This window comes from Neopsephotus bourkii, unplaced genomic scaffold (genome assembly GCF_033783945.1).
Source record: "Neopsephotus bourkii isolate Nb327-2 ecotype Australia unplaced genomic scaffold, CSIRO-AGI_Nbou_v1 NB_272, whole genome shotgun sequence".
In the NCBI taxonomy this organism is placed as follows: Eukaryota; Metazoa; Chordata; class Aves; order Psittaciformes; family Psittacidae; genus Neopsephotus; species Neopsephotus bourkii.
The window spans coordinates 14,407,166-14,425,431 of record NW_026900781.1 but is presented as its reverse complement, the minus strand read 5'-3'; the positions used below and the strand labels follow the sequence as shown (position 1 = coordinate 14,425,431).

General features: G+C 37.3%; 1 protein-coding gene across 2 annotated transcripts in view; it reads left to right on the top strand.

The window, feature by feature from the left end:
• The window catches only part of CUNH5orf22 (chromosome unknown C5orf22 homolog), a 41,774-nt gene extending 23,760 nt beyond the window's left edge, over positions 1-18,014 (top strand). Inside the window, exon 9 of one of the 2 annotated variants that reach the window (XM_061346681.1) lies at positions 17,646-18,014. In XM_061346681.1, the coding sequence (XP_061202665.1) occupies positions 17,646-17,652 (7 nt within the window). In that variant the 3' untranslated portion in view covers positions 17,653-18,014. Of the gene's footprint in view, positions 1-241; positions 545-17,645 lie in introns of those variants that run through there. The other variant, XM_061346680.1, reaches the window with a different exon arrangement.
• The last annotated feature ends 252 nt before the right edge of the window (positions 18,015-18,266 follow it).

Sequence of the window (18,266 nt, the reverse complement as noted above, 5' to 3'; positions counted from 1 at the left end):
ATCTTATTAAAGGAAGGGTATCTATTTATACAGTTGTGCTGCTTAAGCCCTTTGCCAAAATGGCCTTATAATTAGGTCCATCATCTGGAAAGGGGGACTGGCCACTGAACAAAATGCCTGGGACTGGCTGCATGGAGAAGAAACACTGAAGCACTAAAACACTACTGCGGTTAGGGTTTATATTAGTGGGGACAACATCCCACTAATATATTTACTTTTGGTGCTGCTTGTGATTCTTCAGGTGTCTGAGGAAACCCTGGTAAATACCCAACACACGTCAACAGTGACGGGAAACAGAAGAGAAGCTACACACAGATATTTTTAACAGGAAATTCCAAATATAAATGTGCTGTACTATCCACTTCTTTTGTGTCCTATGTCCTTCCCTACCCTGCCAAAGATGCTCCCTCAATTTCCATTTCTCCCATTTGTGTTTTGATGTTGGAATTTTGACACCTAGTTTTATAACTCATGGTTGGTAAATATTGGTTCAATCATTAAAAAGAAAGTCTGCCTCTCTTTTGATTCACTGGCAATAATGAAACTTCATCATTTTTACCTGTAATTTTACTAGTTTGTAAAAATTTTGTCTACTGGGTTGTTAAAAAACTGTTCATGATTTTAATTTGTTTGCTTCAATGTGAAAAATGAAGTTTTAAAAAATTGAAAAGGTTTAATGAAAATATAAGCATCTTCCAACTTACATATTTAGAAAGAAAAATACATTTTTCTGCTTAAAAAAAAATACTAACTGTAGCTAAAACCAAGAAAAATACTGTCAACCAGGTTGATAAAATACCATCTATAGCATTTACGGTCTGGTGATTTATTGTACCTAATTGCTTCTGTAGTTTTTCTTCCAGAAGCAGTCCTTGTCATATTTTATGTCACATATTATAATGTGAAAGAAAAAAAGTTCATTTAAAAATCCACCATGGTTGTCTGCAAGTCACAGCAACTTCCAACTCTGCTTCCAAGACCCTCCTTTTAGTAACATACATAGTTCCACAGGAGTAATCAATAAAATTGATGCAGGGGCATTAGCAGATAAATTATTTATTGTAAATAATTTATTTACTACATTTAGCTTTCTCCCCTCTTAATAAAAAACAGGACCTACTTCTGGATTTTGCAAATTGGTTTGCTATGTGCAATTATTTGCTTTTTTGCATGAATGAAAGATAGCTTTCCAAAATGTTTGGGTTTTACACTAAAGAGTTTATTTATTCCAAATTATATTTATGTATTTTTTTCCTGAAAGCTTTGTTCCTTTGCCTGTGCACATTTCTTAGCTTTGGTGATTTTCAAATTAGGCCAGTATTTACTTGTTCCCAATATAAAGTTATTTTATCATGTGACTATGAGCATCCTATGTTCAGCTTCCTACATTAGCATAAAAACAAAGTGATCACTGTATTGATCACACTTTGCAACATGGCATATAAAGAATCACTTAAGTTAATATTTGATTTAATTTGTAAATATAAGGCATGTATAAATGGCATACATCATCAACGACTTTTGAGATTTACCCATAGAAAGCATTACATAGAGTTACAACCAACCTGTTGGTCTCTGGTCTTAGAAGAACTTGTAGCTGAATTCTGTAGCTGAATCTGTACAGTACAATCCCTTATATGTTAATTAGTGCATGCTTATAACTGTACGCACAACCTGTAATTATGCAGTGGGTAGCAGTTCATGTTTTATTAAGGCTTTAGACATGCATCACTCTAATCAACCTACATTTCATTGAGCCTTCTCAATCACCATGGGTTTTCCACTGAGTAAAGGAGAAGCAATTCTTTTCCCATCATTTGTTACACTTGTTACTGCAGAATTTTTATCTTCCTGATTCTATGTGTATTTCTGATTGACTGGTGAAAAGAGGAATTACGAAGTTGTTATTGAAAGGGTGACTATTAGTATATAAAGTATCCTTGACATTATCTCAAATGTTTGTTCTCTGAAAGTTCTCCCTGTGCCCAGCAAGGCTAATACTGTGGCTATCTTTTGAAGTATAGTTTGGTTTTCAGAATTACTTATTTCTTAAGGATGGAACAGCGTTAGATATCAGCTGTCTGCTGGTAAAGGTCAAGTTGTACATATGTTTTCAAACAGTGATAGCTAGAGAGAGGGGAAAACTTTATTCTTCTTCAAAGAAAAGAATGTAACATACAAGGAAAAAAATGTTTTTGTTTTTTTTTTTTTTTTTTTTGTATTTGCCACATTTGGAAAATTGATCTTCCAGCTACAAACCATAAACCTGAGAAGAAATTTATAGACAAAACAGTTTTCTTACCAGCACTTTGTAATAAGCTATCAAGCAAAAGGAGCTAGATTACCACTTTAAACCCTAACCATTATGTCAATGGAGGACAGAGAAACAATTCAGCCAAGAGTAGAGGTGGAGAAGTTCTCAAAATGTGTAACCTACTAAAGAAATGAGACGTCTATCACCACAGTGTGGAACTGAATGTTACTTTTGTCCTCCATCTTCCCTTTCCCCCAAATAAGCGCCAATTATGTTGATCTTCTTAAAGCAAACTCTACAGACAGCCTGGAAGGAGACATGAAAAATGTTCCCAGTAAGGCAGCAGCATGAGCCCACTCTTTATTAGATTCTAGAGAATGCATATGTTCACCCGCACACACATTTATGGACCGCCCAATGGTGGAGAGAGTTCTGGTATCTGCTCAGTCTCTCTGACACAATAGCAAAACACAGAAGACATCATTGCCAAAGAAAGAAGCCTCCTTAGTTCTGGTTGATCTGAATCTCTCTGGTCTTCACCCAACCTGCTATGGTCTGGGCTAAAGCTATCTACCCCAGGAGTCTCCTCTTGTGCATCTACAGTCAAAGACATTAAGTATGGACGCAACCATGAGAAACAATGCAGTAGTCGAAGATGAAGAGAAAACTGATGGTTCAGCAAACCAGAGGTTTTTTGGGACCAAGGAGGGCTCCAGTACAGCTGCAGCAGGAAAACACAGTTAAAATCAAGTTCAGTAACTCAGGGTGCAATAGACACAGCTGTTCTTTTCACCACAGTTTGCCCAAGATAAGAAACCTCTGTGCAACACTGAACATGGGAGAAAGACAGAGGCTATGATGACTTCTACTAGTTTTGGAGGCTTTTCTAACAGGAAAGGGGGATGCTAGAAGGAAATGTGGGCTCTTGTACAGTGTTTTCCAGGTAATCTGAAACTGATGAGTTTCATGTTGCTGGAGGTTGAGTAGAAATTGCCTGACAGTCCAAGGAGAATCAGGAAAGCAACAGCAGCATCAAAGCCAAAAATATCTCAATTAACCATTTACTGCAAACTGTAGTTATTCCCTTTTCTGTGGGTTAAAGGAAATTTATAACAATTTTGACCCTTTTGAAAGTTGAGCCATTTTGGTACTTTAGAAGACTTTTTATTGGAAAATAAAACAGCTGCTAAAGGTTGTCTCACTTCCTCATTTTGAAAAGTGAATCCTGGGACCTCAAAACATTTAAAAGGTCTGGAAATTATCTCCTATAAAAAATTAAGTAATCAGTAATAAATGTGTACAGCAGATTTCATTCCTGCTAGTTTTTAAGTGCACACCCAGACATAAGACTCAGGGAATAATCACAAAAATTATATACAAGAGTATATAATATATACAAGATATATATATATACAAGATAATATATATACAAGAACTTTTTAATTAGTTCTTTCTTTTTTCTCTCCTAGAGTATTTAATTGTTGCATCAGCTTATCATAGGTCTTTACTGAGGGGTATTCTTTCAGTCACCTGGAAGGTTCTAGATTTGTCAATAAAATTATATCATTTGGTCTTATACAGTCAAATAATTCTTTGTTGTAAGAAAATGAAAGGCTTTTGTGCGTAGCTTAATGCTTCATTTACTTTTACTTGCAGAGCTCAGTGTGCCATTTAGAGATGTCAAGTTAATTTGGTAATTCTGATCTTTAAATTGCCTGCTGTAAGGGCAACAGTTTTCCCCAACTCAGTGTAACTAGTTATAACTTTCTTACATAAAAGAGATAGAAAGAATGTTGGGAATGATGACAGACATTTAAAAGGAAATGCCACAAGCTCTACTTCCACTAGGGAAATTACATGATTTGGGGAGCCAGTGACTCCAGAGGGTGAATCGGTAGCTGTAATGAGGCACAAGTGGTGTTTAGTGGCTGTGACAGATGGTAGCTGATGAAGAGACTGTGTGACATGGTGAGAAGAGAAAAGCAGAAGAGGGTGAAGAAGCTGTGGGGTGGGTCTGAAAAGCTGCTTGAAAGTCAGGTTGTATTGGAAAGTGGTCTGCGATGTGCATATTTATAACAAATAGGGACTAGGCATTACTGGGTTTATTCTCTTTAATCAACTAGTGGGTGAGAGAAGACCTGAAACTAGAGAGATTAACTGGAGGGTGGCTTTGGGAAGCATACCTGGGGTTGTTTGTGTGTACATGGGGAACAGTGCTTCCTGAAAAATTGGATAATTAAAAACACAGCTGGTGTTTTTAGTGAGACAGTAAAAACACAGGTAGAGCTTTTAGTTTTAGAGTTTTAGAGTGAGACATGGAGTTACCCTCTGCTTATGAAAAGAACCCTACTCTATCAATTAAATTAGCTGCCCACTCTCAGCTCTTTGCTGGATTTTATAGCTGAAACTAGAAGGGCTACCAAAATAACCAGGAGCAGTGCAGTTTAATCTTAGTAGCTTTAGGTAAACAGCATTGGTTCCCAAATGGATTTAAGCCAGTACCTCATTTTTTGGTGTGCCCTTGTAATGAAAAGGTAACCCAGGGATTTCTCTTATTGCTGACAACTGGAACTGTGTAATATTGTCATGTGTGTAGAAAAGTGGAAAAGTAGGCTCTCCCTGCCTTCCTCTACCCAAAAGCACAACTGCTGCAACAGTGGGATCTTGTTATCTTTACATAATCATTTCAAAGTGGCAACCTCCAACAACAACAAAGTGCAGCTGTCATCATCATGAGTCCTACGACTGCAGGTACTTTAGGCTAGGGAAAACTTTAAGAAACTTCTGGTCGCTCGTGTATTCAGCTCAAAGAAGTACTGTGCTATTAGCAGACATCCTTGATCTGTGAACTCCTGGCTGATGATACTCCTTTTCTTAGAGGATGTACTCAGTGAGTCACTGAGAACAAAAGAGCTGTAGTTAATGAGAGATGGATTTCATAATAAATATGAAGAAAGTTTTAATTAAAATAAAATTAACTTCACATTGATCTGTTATGCATATTTTGTGTAATAAAGATGCCTATTGAAATCATGTGTCAGCATAAGCTAAAATAACATTTTATTCTGATACTTCTGCATAATTGCCTATAAAATGCATAAATATGATTCCTTTTTTTTTCACACAGTTACTAAATAATGTTTCCTCCTCATTTTGTACTTGAAATAATAATTGTTTCTCTGACTAAATATCATTCTCTGCAGACTAACCTATATTTGTGAGAAATATGCTGAACAATTCTTAACTAAACACATTCACTTCTATGAAGGTAGGCCTGTCTATGCATGTACTGTCCAATGGAAGTATATGCTGCTGAAACTTTTTCTTTGCCTATGCATCCTCCTTCCTAGCTATTGAGAATATTGGTCTGGAAAAGTACCTTCCTTCAGGCCACTTGTTTCTGTAGTTGTGCTTCCTTGTCTAGCAACTCAGCCTTGACAGAGGACCCCAGCTAGATAGGGGGATGACTATTGCCTTGCATCTGATGCATATCTGAGATTTTCTTAGACTAAGAAAGCTCTGGTGCTATCTGGAACATCTTGATCAGTGCTTTCTATTGGTTGGCCAAGGAAATGGGTCTTAATCACTTTTTCTGTCTCACGTTTTGCAACAAAGAATACCTTTTTGGGAGAACTACTTCAGCTTTCACATCAATAAATAAAAGGCTCAGGGAAGTACATTTTCAAGATGTCACAGGTGTTACATGAAAGCGGTGAAAGCAAAATTGCCAAAAGAGAAGGTAATATTCTACTCTGAATGAAGCTACTTACTTACCTGGGATCTTTACTGTCTTTGAACAGTGAGAATCAAAAGAAGGGTCAGAGGGCCTGACTGCTTGACTCTTCAGCCTGCAGACTTCACAGACCTGAAAAAAGTTAAGACCTAAGACCTATGAAGCACTGATTGATTCAAAGCTTACATAGAAAGACATTAGCAAACCATATTTTTAAATATGTAAGTAAAATATCAGTAAAAGTTCAGACTTAGGAATTTGTCATTTCACACAGGAAGAGCTCAAGAGAAGTTATTGGCTCCAACCAGATTCTTCAGAAACAAATGAGTTAAAATTTCTCTTTTGCTGCTTACTAAGCCTTCAGGATTTCAGCCTGTCTTTTACATAAAGATAAGTGTTTATTATATAAACCGTAGGCTTTGGAAGTGCTAAGACTGGAAAATTATAGGCTCCGTAAAGGTTTATACCTTCTGCACAAAGTTTTAGGATCTAGGAATGGAAGTCAGGTTGCCTCCAGGTGAATTACAGCCATGGGAACTACCCCAAAAGTAGTAAAAAGAGAATCACAGAACGGCTGAAGTTGGAAGAGACCTCTGGAGGCAACTAGGTCTGACCCCTTGCTCAACTGGCCACTTAGAGCCAGTTGCCCAGTGTCCTGTTTTCAGCTGTAATAGTTGTTTTTCTCCTTCCTAGTAGCTGGTGCAGTGCTGTGTTTTGGCTTTAGTCGGAGAACAATGCTGATAACACACAAATGTTTTTGGTTGTTGCTAAGTAGCACTTACTCCAATCAGCAACTTTTTCAGTCTCATGCTCTGCCAGTAAGGAGGGGCACAGGAAGCTGTGAGGAAGCAGAGACAGGACACCTGACCCAAATTAACCAAAGGGGTATTTCATACCACAGCACATCATACCCAGCATATAAACTAGGCAGAGTTACCCGGAAGGGAGCAATTGCTGCTTGGCGTTGGACTGCGTATCAGTTGGAGGGTGTTGAGCAATTGTATTGTGCATCACTTGTGTTTATTGTTTTCCTTTTCCCATTTTAGTTTTATATTCTCTCCCCTTGTTATTTCCGTTATCATTATTATTATTAGTAGTAATTTTATATTATACTTCAGTTACTGGACTGTTCTTATCTCAGTCAGTAGGGTTTGCATTCTTTTGATTCTCCTCCCCATCCTGCCTGGAAGGGAGGTGTATGTGGGTGGTTGAGTGAATGGCTGTGTGGTTCTGAGTTACTGGCTGGGCTTAAACCACGGCACCCAGGACCATGTCCAGTCAGCTTTTGAATGTCCCCAAGCATGGTTACTCCACCACCCCTGGCAATCTGAGCCAGTGCTTGGTCACCCTCACAACAGATAATGTGTTTCCTGTTGTTCAGAGGGATCCCCCTGTGTTTCAGTTTGTACACATTACCTCTTGTCCTGTCAAAAACTCCTCTCTGGGGGCTTGGAAGGAGTGCGCATAGACTGATACACTGTGTAAAATAATTTGGTCTTTTTTCTTAAAGGGACCTAATATTTATTTTGGGAAAAGCTTGATTCCATGATGTCACCTGCTAAAGGCTCTTCCTAATACTAGACTTTAATGGACTGTGCAATGCTTTTTTCAGGGAACGTCCCAGGTGAGTCCTGTGTCTTACTCTGCTGACTGATGTCCAGGAGGTGCTCCTAAGTTGTGTATGGAAATGCCAGTAATATGGCAGGGGTGGGTTAATATCTATTTCAAAGAAGACACTTCTACAGATTTGCAAAGATATATCACTGTCAACTCTTTACTTACTAGGATTTATAATCTAGACTTCTTAATTGGGTTTGGAATTTCTTTAATTTCTTGAATATTAAGACTCTTTGCTTGAGACAATGATTATTCCTCCTGTTTTCTTACATTGCTCATGTTTCCTTCTGGATGTGAATGGCAGCATAAAGCATTCAAAGGAGATTATTCTGAGTGAAACTTCAAAATTTTTTTGGAACGCATTTTCTCATATAATGTAAACCAGAGATATTTAAAGATCTCAGGAGTTGCCTACTTATCTTAAAAAAATTTTATCTTATACTAACCCATCTTGGTCCATCTTGTATAAAATGATGATACTTTGAAAGAAAGAAAAGCCCATGAAAGCAGGCAAAGAGACTCACCAGGAAAGATGGTAGCACTCATTTTTTTTAAATATATGTAAGTACTTCTTCAGACTTTGCTCAGCTGAAATAGCTCAAGAATGGGAAAGATCTGTCATGATGTAAAAACATTTTTGCTGGGAAGCATCTCTCATAGTGCCTACTTTTTGAGGCAGTTGTCTCCTCAGGAGTTAATGGCTTCAGATATAATTTTAGTATTCCTGGTTAAACTGCTCCTGCTATCTTCATTCACTCCTCAAGAGGTTGTGATCTTAGTTCTTAAGAAAATTGAATATGCTAGAATACTAGCAGCAAATTGCATTCGCATAGGAATGTGAAGAGTGTAGAATTTTGAGATTGCACATAGTAAGTTAATTGCTCTTTAACATTAATTTCATTTTCACTGTTGTTTTGAAATCCATCTGTACTGAATCTCTCCTGTGGAGACAGGTTGAATGAAACTGGCATTTCAGAATACTACATTTACTGTAACATTTTATTCTCTTCCCTGAAATAAGTCATTCTTCAGGATGAAGATGAACCTGCCTTTAATGTTCACTGATTCTTACTCACTTTCAAGTAAAAGGAATTTAAAACTATTGTTACATTCTGACACAAAACAGAAAAGATACAAAAATGCCAGTGTAATCTTTAAACCTTAGAGAGTAGGATTAGACTTTCACAAGAGAAACAGAAATGCAGGCCTGTATTCCTTGTTTCAAGGGACATGGCATCCAGTGAGAGGTTATAGCAATTAAACGTCAAAATGAAAATAAATATTTCTTCAGAAATAGATACAGAAGGGAATAACATTTTGAAGACATGCTCTGTGGAAATAAAGAGGAATGTACTGCAGAGAAAAAAGAAAAATGGGCTATTGCCCTTTTCCACCCTTTCTTTTTTCTGCAAAAGCTGGTAGTGTATGTAAATTGTCAAGCTACTGGAATTAGATTCAACTGTGAACTTTGATTTTTCCAAGGCATAAATCAACACGGCTCTTGTCCTGGACAAAACAGCTTCATGGATTCTGCTTTCTCTCTATATGGTTATGCATGTAATCTCAAAATGTGGTATGCTTTCTGAGATTTGTGGCAAAATAGTGAGTAGGAGCATTTCTATCTAAATCAGAATTCACTGCCACATGGATAGAAGTTGATTCTAGGCATAGTGTGACTGTCTTCAGATGAAAAGCAGTTAAATATGATGGAGCTGGGGGCTATTTCCCAGGCTAGATACAGCTCATCATTCGACTGTTAAATCCTCAGAGTGGCCTTGATCTGGATCCTTGCACCTCAAGTGAGGTTGGGAATTTCTGATCTGGGGCTTCTCGTTTCATGAAACTGGAATTCTCAAGAATCAGTTGCACACAAGTAAAACTCCTCTAAGAACACTAAAAATGAAACTAAAGAGGATGAAAACAAGATCTTCTGAAGTTGAATCAGTCTTCCCATGGCTGAGGAAGGTTGTTAAGCAGATTTTCTGTTAAGGCTCAGATCTGCCTGCCTCCCATCTCTCCGGAGGGTTATGATAACTGACTGCAGTTATCTTTGGTGAACAGGGTTTTCTTCATTACTTTCTGCTTAAGAAGTTTTTCTTCAAAATATATGTCCCCTGTTGCATATCCATGAAACACCTGTGATAAAAATTATCTTGGTTTAAAAACTAAGCAGTAGTGGTTGCTTTTGAAGATAACATTCTGTACATATATATGGAATCGGAACATTTCTGTGAACTCCCTGTTCTTAGTGCAAATATGTTCCTACCTCAAATCTGTAGAGTATCCATCTTCACTATGTCTTCTTGATTAAAGTATTAGTATCTCTTCTTTCATAATTAGGAGAAATGATAGAGTGTGAAAAACTCTGTCTCTACAAACTCAGTCTGAACTTGGCTGTGTAGATCTCTAGCGTACAGTTAGATACAGTCACATCACTTCATCTAATTTTATCCTACAACAAGAAGCTACTTCCTGATTTGTAGTAGTTCATCTGAGCTGAAACTCCATGCATTGTACCTTTCTGTTTAAAAGCTTCTTTGCAAATTATCATCTCCGTACTCCTGGGGATTTCTTTTTTCCTGAGTAACTTAAAGAATTTTTTTCCTGCCATCTCGAATGTTCTCCTTAGAGTGAAGCATACGATTTGGCAGAATAAAAAACATTCTGTACTTCAAGCTGCAGCTCAACCTGTGGTTCTTTTCCCCAACTATATATATATGTTTTTTTTTTTACATGTGGACTCTCTGCATGCTGAGATGTCCTTAAGAACGTAAAAAATCAACCCAGTCAGCAACATGTGTGCCAGCTGCAGTATGCATGACTGGAAATAGTAAGCAATGGATAAAAGTGGCGAATAATAAAATTGCTTATATGAAAGTGAAAATGTAACCATTACTGTCACTATTGCAGCATAATCATTGTTTTGGTTACTGCACAGAACTTAAATTTCAAATGCAGACAGTATAATGCAGACAGTATAATGCAGACTGTACATACGCTGAATTTGTGAATGTAATAGTTGTCATTAAAAGTGTCCTGTAATTGGGCTCGTTTAAGCAATTACTAAGTCTGAAATGGATTGTTTGCTCTCTCTTAGATATAATGGTCAATTAATAAAGTTCTATTAACATTCATATTGGAGAACAAGACAGGACTCAATAGTTAGTTGACTGTTTAGTAGCCTGCTGCATTTGAAAACCTGAAATGATCTTTCCTTTACAGTTAATGAGCTAGACCTTTTTAAATTGGAAAAGTATTTGTTATAGTGCTTCGGCTGTTAACATCATAAATGCCTAGGGACCCCTCTTGTTTAATTTGTTATGCTGTCATTTAAACTTTGCCACAATTAATTTTAAATGGTAACATGAATCAAGTAAAAAATTGATCACTGTTTACAGAAAATTCTTCAAAGACTGAACAAAGCCATGCTGCAAGCCCTGACAAAGCTGCAAGATGAGCATTAAGGAAAGGCTATTGTTTATGGTGGGTGACAGGCCTCATGTCAGAGATAAACACCAGTTTAGAAAAGGTTATTTATGCTCTACAGAATCCATCTGAGTAGGAGTCTTCTCGTAATGGAGAACATACCTTTGGGATGCTGCATTTTTCATTAGGTTGGAAGGGGGAAGGGAAAAAAAAGTCAGTGTATTTTGGTTATAATTCTAAAATGTGTCCTTGCTTCTGTTGCTCTCATGAAATAGAAATATTTGCAAAGTTTATTTTTCATTATCTTAACTAGGCAAATGATCAATCAGGGTTTAAAGCTGAAAGTAGCTAAAATGTATATGAAACAGTGTTGGGAGGAGCTGATTGTTACCACTTAACTTCCCCTTCTTTCCATACATTGGGAAATTATGTACAAGCACACCTCAAAGGTTCTATTGCCTAGGAGATGCACCTATGATTGAAAGTTATTTCACATTTTTGGCTGTGCATAAAAAATAGTGGTATAACTAGAGAAATTATCAAAGTTGTCAAAACTCTCAATTTAAAAATAGAGTATTGTGAATTCTGCTTCATAACTAGAAATTACAGAGCAGAATTTCTCAATATCATCAGGGGATTTTCTTGATCACAAAGAGCATAAAAAATGAATGGTTTTGTCTAAATATTAATGATGTTCAATTCATATGCTTACAGCAGTTGAGAAAACATCTAAATCTTGAAGGTTATGTATCTTGGTTTATGCATGTGTGTTTAAGGGAAAGAAAAGCATTATTCACAGTGTACATTAAGGAGTGTTTAGTCTCTTGAGTAGGACTCCCAAGACAATTAAGTCCAAGATTGCTACAGGAATGTTGATCCTATAACTGAGATATCATAGATCAAGGACTGTCACTGGTTCCAAAATTGTCATAGCCAAGGAATGAAAGTAGTCTTCCATGCTTCTTGTTATGGAGAAAATAGCAGGTTAGGCTACTGCCAGAACAACTCAAGGCTTCAAAGACGAGCAGGTGATACTACTTCTTTACTACTACTGTGGCAGTGTGACTGTGATTATTGGCTGCTGGCTGCTACAGTTGGAATATAAGGGAATTCCAGGACTGGAGAAAGGAAAAGGCATCTGGGAAAGGGACTGTATTGTCAAGTGTTAGGTAATAAGGGTCCAAGTATGTCAGCCTTACAAATTCCCTTCCCACAGGTCCTTGAGAGAGAGGCTGGGGACAGGACTGATTGCTCGTGAGGAGGTCAGGGAGGCTGCAAGATACATAAACTGGAGGTACTTAGGGAGAGGAGTGAGAGTATGAAAACTGCAGAAAGGAGCATAGGAGTAAAACATGCTTTTTTGTTCAGAGGAAGTCTGTTGGCAGTAACGTGTGCAAGGCCAGCACAGAGGTGAAGCTACATAATGTTTTGCTTTAAGTTGTGCAGTTGCAGACTTAGCATTATTAGTTGCTTTGGAGGCAGTAGAACTCCAGCCTCCAGGTCTGCCTGAGCGTGATTTAATGAAGTGGCTCTTCAAATCTCCAGGCAGAAGTGACTCCATTACATGGCCAGTGCATTCCCTTGAAATGTACAGGTCTTCTTCCGTTTGTCATGCAGTACTGTCATCTGATTTATAGAAGAATCACATATACCCATCAGAAACAAAATTAGCAATAACCCTCAAAGGCAGCTGAGTACCAATGTAAACCTTTTTTCCTAGAAGATGGCTGCATAGGTTCAAAAGCCTCTTTTAGAAAATAATAAATTTATTGAGCTACTCATGCATAATAAAACCTAATTTTTCACTCATTGTCCTAGACAGAAAGTGTTCTGTTGTCTTTACTGGGCTGGATGTCACAAGCATAGAGCGAGATTCTCATCTACATCAGTACAATTGGTTCATAGAGCAAGAGATTCTCATCTACATCAGTACAATTGGTTCATTCAGAAGTAAGAATTTATATTATAGCATTTCAGTGTGAAGAGACTGAGAAAGGTCATGTCATTGATTTTTTTTTATTTTTTTTTTTTAATGGAGAAGTAATAACTGTAGGCCAATACGTTTGGGTAATGGATGTGCTGAGTCTTACTGAAAGAAACTCCTTGGGAATAAAAATCTGAGGCTTACTGAGTTGATGAATCTGCAACCTATTTACTATTGCTGCAGGAGAATGTAGGCTTCCAGCAGCTGCACTGAATGTTCTGCTATGCAGTGATTTGTCATGCTGTGACAACTGCTTAGTTGTTTAGGATCATCAGATGCAATACATATTTCATCATTGTATGCAATATGCACCAAAAAAGAAAATTGTGTTATCACAATGCATAGAGCATGTCCAATTTCAGACAAAATAAATTATTCTGAACATACTTGCTTCCAGTTGCAATGTATTTTTCACAGCTACCTCTGGGAATATACCTCAAAGTGTGGCTAAGAGAAAAGAGAAGAAACTGTTCAGTTTTAACCAAATTCTCACATTTCAAACCGGCTGTTACAAGAAAAGAGGGAAGGCTTGTGATACATTGTTGAACTGGAAAAAAACAAACAAACCAAAAAAAAACCCAACCAAAAACCAAAAACAACAACCAAAAAACCAAAAACAAAAACAAAAAAGCCCCCAAACCAACGAAAAACCTCATCTTGACAAGATTCCTTAAATAAATAATAAATTATAAATATTTTCCGACATTTCTTGGTATAAAATCAAAGAAAACTGCAGCACAGATAGAAGCCAAGGCTATGAATAGATGCAAAACAAGCAGAAATCACTACTGATATCTAAAGTGAAAATTGCCAGCTATAACATTTAGATGTGTTAGAACTTCTTTTTTATTGTCATACGGTATTTGGAGCTAATACCATATTATTATATCATTGATCTCTAAGAATCTGAAATGAAAAGATTGTGCTACAGGTCCTGTGGCAGTACTATAAATTCTGCAGATGACATGTTAACAGGAAGATGTAACCAGAAGAAACTATTATGTTTTTCAAGATGTCATAATGGAGTTTAAAATTTATTGTCTTAAATGGAGATATATCAAGCTTGAAAAGGTAAGAGTTTTTTTTGACTGAGAGCTTAACAGTTCAGTTACCTAATATTTTACAATAGCTAGGGTTGGAAAGGACCTTAAGATCATCTAGTTCCAACCCCCAAATATATATATGTTTACATAAATATATATATTTTTTTAATATTTTCAATATTAAAAGATTGTTGCAGCCTTTTCTAAATGGCAAGTTCTGGTCAGCAAGACACAAAAGCTCACCCCAAAAGGTCAGTTCCCCAAGTATCCCAGATTTACCGAGACTGTGGATCTTAATTACTGTAATGAGCCTTCTAACTTTCTGCCTGAACTTCTGAGGTATGTGACAGTCTATCAAATGAATAATCAAATGCTACAATTTGAGTCATGTTGTCACCATGACATTCAAAAGCACTAGGAATTTCTAGAACCTCATGGGACAGAAGAAAATCCTGTGTTAATATCTGCTTGACAAACACTTAGGTCTAATGATCTTTCTGCCTGAGCTGAAACTCCCTTCTGAAGCTGGGGAACAAGAGTATGCCCGTCTCATACATTTAACATGGAAAGGTCCTTTGTCAGGTCCTTTGCATTCACCAGTTTCTGAGCAGAAGTGATAGAAATGAAGCCATACCTGGCTGTTTTATTCTCTCTCACCAACAGCTTCAGAATAACACCTTTAAGACCAATTATCAACCTTTTAAAAGCAAGTCTTACTGTTACCGTCTTCGGTAAGTAGTCCTCTTAAAGTGTAGCTGTTCATATCATACTTTTAAAGTTTCAGGGTCAAAGCCTCATTGCAGCGGAGTTTTGCAGTGATGGTGGAGGTTATATTTGGGCACTACAAGCGGTAACCTACTTCTCATACATCCTGACAACCTTCACAAGTAGTATCAATTCCACTTTTGTGTAGGACTGTGAAAGAAGTGCACTACTAGAAGACCAGTGTTGCTTGTGTTCATAGTTCTGCACTTTTTGAAAGACTGGGATTTTTCTTGTATGAGGAAGAATTACAAGTTTCTGACAAATCAAGGCTAAATAGCCTAGGCTCTTTCACCCTCATGACTAGACTTGTCTCAAACCGATATCTGAGGAAAAGCACCATGATATGATTAAACTATCTGAGGCATGAAATGCTGTAAAAGTCAGCCTTTGGCAAGTCATCAAAGCTGTTCCTCTGCTTTCTTTGCATTTCTAAGGATATAGCTGTAAAGATGAGGAATGGAGATTCTGGACGCTCACTTTCCCTCTGCATATTTCCCTTGCAGGTCTGAAAGCTGAAAGTAAAATACTCTCTCTTAACATCTCACTCTTCATCAGTTCCACTAATGAACAGACTGTCTACTTCGCAAATAATGGCCACTTAAGAAACAATTGATTGTGCTTCATAGTGAAGCATTGTGCCACTGCAGATTCTACCAGCCAGAAGAATTTTAGCAGCTCTAATCTACAAATCTAGATATCTTTGTGGGTCTTTCTTGACAGTTCAGAGCATTTTAGTGAACAGTAACAAGCTCTTAAGTAGTGTTTAGATGTCACACCTCTGTACAGGAAGATAGAAGCCCAATGAGGCTGATTAGAGATCTGTCACTTTACCATAAGAAATAGCTTCTATTAAGATCTGGTTTTGTTCTTAAGACCCAGCTCAGATATAGACTTCAAACCACAAATTAACACAATGAGTTCAAATTTGTCTGAATCAGTTTGCTGATACATTTGAATACACCTTTTGTGCAACTATAAGAACCTATTTTCTTGGGTTTAGTAGAATTAAAATGAAGTTATCATATTTCGTTTTTGTGTATTCTGGGTAGATTTTAAAAAGCTCCTCTAATATTACTTTGCTGACAAAAGATGGATGCATAACAATCCTAACAAATCAGTAAATGCTTCACAGTTAATGTCCTGTGATTGTGAAACCCCCATGTCTTCAGTTGAAAAAGAATTTGTTAATAACCACATGAAGCTTAACCCTTACTGAGAAGACAATACAGACAGTTACATTAGTGACCTAACATACCTAATGTCGATTAAAGGAACTGTTAGTGTTAATTCTGATGAAAATATATTTTTGACTGCTGAAGGACATGATAACAAGGAAAGCAATGAACCCTCCAGTTTAATATTAAACACCACTTTAGTTAGACGCTCAAGTGGTGACAATAATGCAGAAAATAAGAGTTGGCAAAGAAGATGAACAACGGCATGTAGTGAAAACTAGATTAAAATATATTGAAGATTTGTGGCTTTTGTTAAATATTTTTTCTCAAGGATAGAAGTTCTCAGTTACATGGTAACAAGAGAGCAAATTCTTTTCAGGACTCTGCTATAGGTCTTGCAGGTGTCAATACTGTTGTGGTTCAACCCTAGCAAGTGATTAAGCACTGCATCACTGCTTGCTCATTTCTCCCCTAGTGGGTCAGGCAAGAGAATTAAGAAAACTCATGCTTTGAGATAAAAGCATTTTAATAGGTAAATCAAAAGCCATGCATGCAAGCACAGAAAAACAAGGCATTCATTCTCTGCTTCCCATTGACAGTCAGGTGTTCACCCATCTGCAGGAAAGCAGGGCTCCATCATTCCAAGCAGTTACTGAGGAAGACATGCCATCAATTCAAACATCCTCCCCTTCCTTCTTCTTCTCCCAGATTTATATTCTGAGCATGACATTATATAGTATGGGATACCTGTTTAGCCAGTTGGGATCAGCTGTCCCAGCTGTGTCCCCTCCCAAGCTCTTGCACATTCCCAGCCTACCCACTAGTGGGGTGGTGTGAGAAGCAGAAAAGGCCTTGACTCTGTGTAAACATTGCTCAGCAATAACTAAAACATCCCTGTGTTATCAGCACTGTTTTCGGCAAAAGTCAAAAACATAGCCCAATATTAGCTGCTATGAAGAAAATTAACTCTGCCCCAGCACAAACACCCACTACGTACTTTCCCTGCATTCTTGCACTGGATGTACATCTCTCATATTAATCAGGGTAGTCTGTGTCAAAAACCCACATATTAATGAATTAGAAAATTATGATGTTCCTTGTCATTATCAGCTCCTAGCTGTCTGCCTGCTCAGGCTCCAAAGGCATAGACATGTGGATTAGAAAAGTATTCTGTAGGTGTAGGAAACCTATCTGTTTGATACCTGAAACTGACTTGAACTAAAATCAGTTCTCTAAGTCTCCAAATCATAATCATTCAGCACCCTAAATCATGTAGTCGTAGCCAACAGGTATAACATTTAAACTACTTTATAACTTAAAAAATCTGTAAGTTCACTCTGACTTATCTGTATATCCATGTCCCATGTAAACCTCAACATTTGACAAGATCTGACAACTGTTGATATAAATGATTAATCTCAGCCTATTATCTGGGGTTTTTTGTAGATCTAAAACTTATAATGCATGTGAATAAATGTAGCCTACAACTGTCCAACACAGATAGTAATGGCAAGTAGTTGGGTTTGAGTTTCTCTTTTTTCTTTTTTTAATTTTAAAAGACCTTACATTGTTCAAAGAAAACTTTGTATCAATTTTTCAGGAAAGAGAATTTTCGTTATTATTCTTTTCTGTATGTTCTTTCTTGTAGAGCTTGATGACTGCTAGCTCAGGGGAGAGGAAATACTTTCCACTCAAACTTCAAACACCACTCTGAATGCAAAGCTGTGAGAATTTTCTTCAAACGTCTACAAAATTTGGGCTAACCAGATGTCTAATATTTTCAAAAGAATTGCCTAGCTATGGCTTGAACGTGCTGAGCTGAGATAGCAAGTATCTCATCCCTCTCAGAACGGATAAGGAATGTATTTGGGAATTTTTCAAGCCTGTGAAGCAGATTTTGGCAAAAACCAGTTTCTTTCACAATGAATGAACATTAAGCTGGATAGTCACAGAGCAGTTCTGGAAATGCAGCTGTGTCTGGGAAGGTATAAAAACAGAAAAGCTGTGTTGTGGGTGAAAAAAACATTATGTGCAGTAAGATGGATATAACTTTAAAATTTTGTGATCAAAGGTACAAAACTGATATTGGTTCTCCAAGTTAGTGCTACATATTTGCCTTGAATAGATGCTCTGAGTGAACCTCAGTAAATTTAGTTTAGGGATTAGTCTAAATAGAGAACTGGAAACCCAGACTGCAGTTCACCTTTCAGTCTCTGCAGGAGGTGTGTTATCTCTTGGGTGCATTGCAATGGCTTCATAGTAATCATGA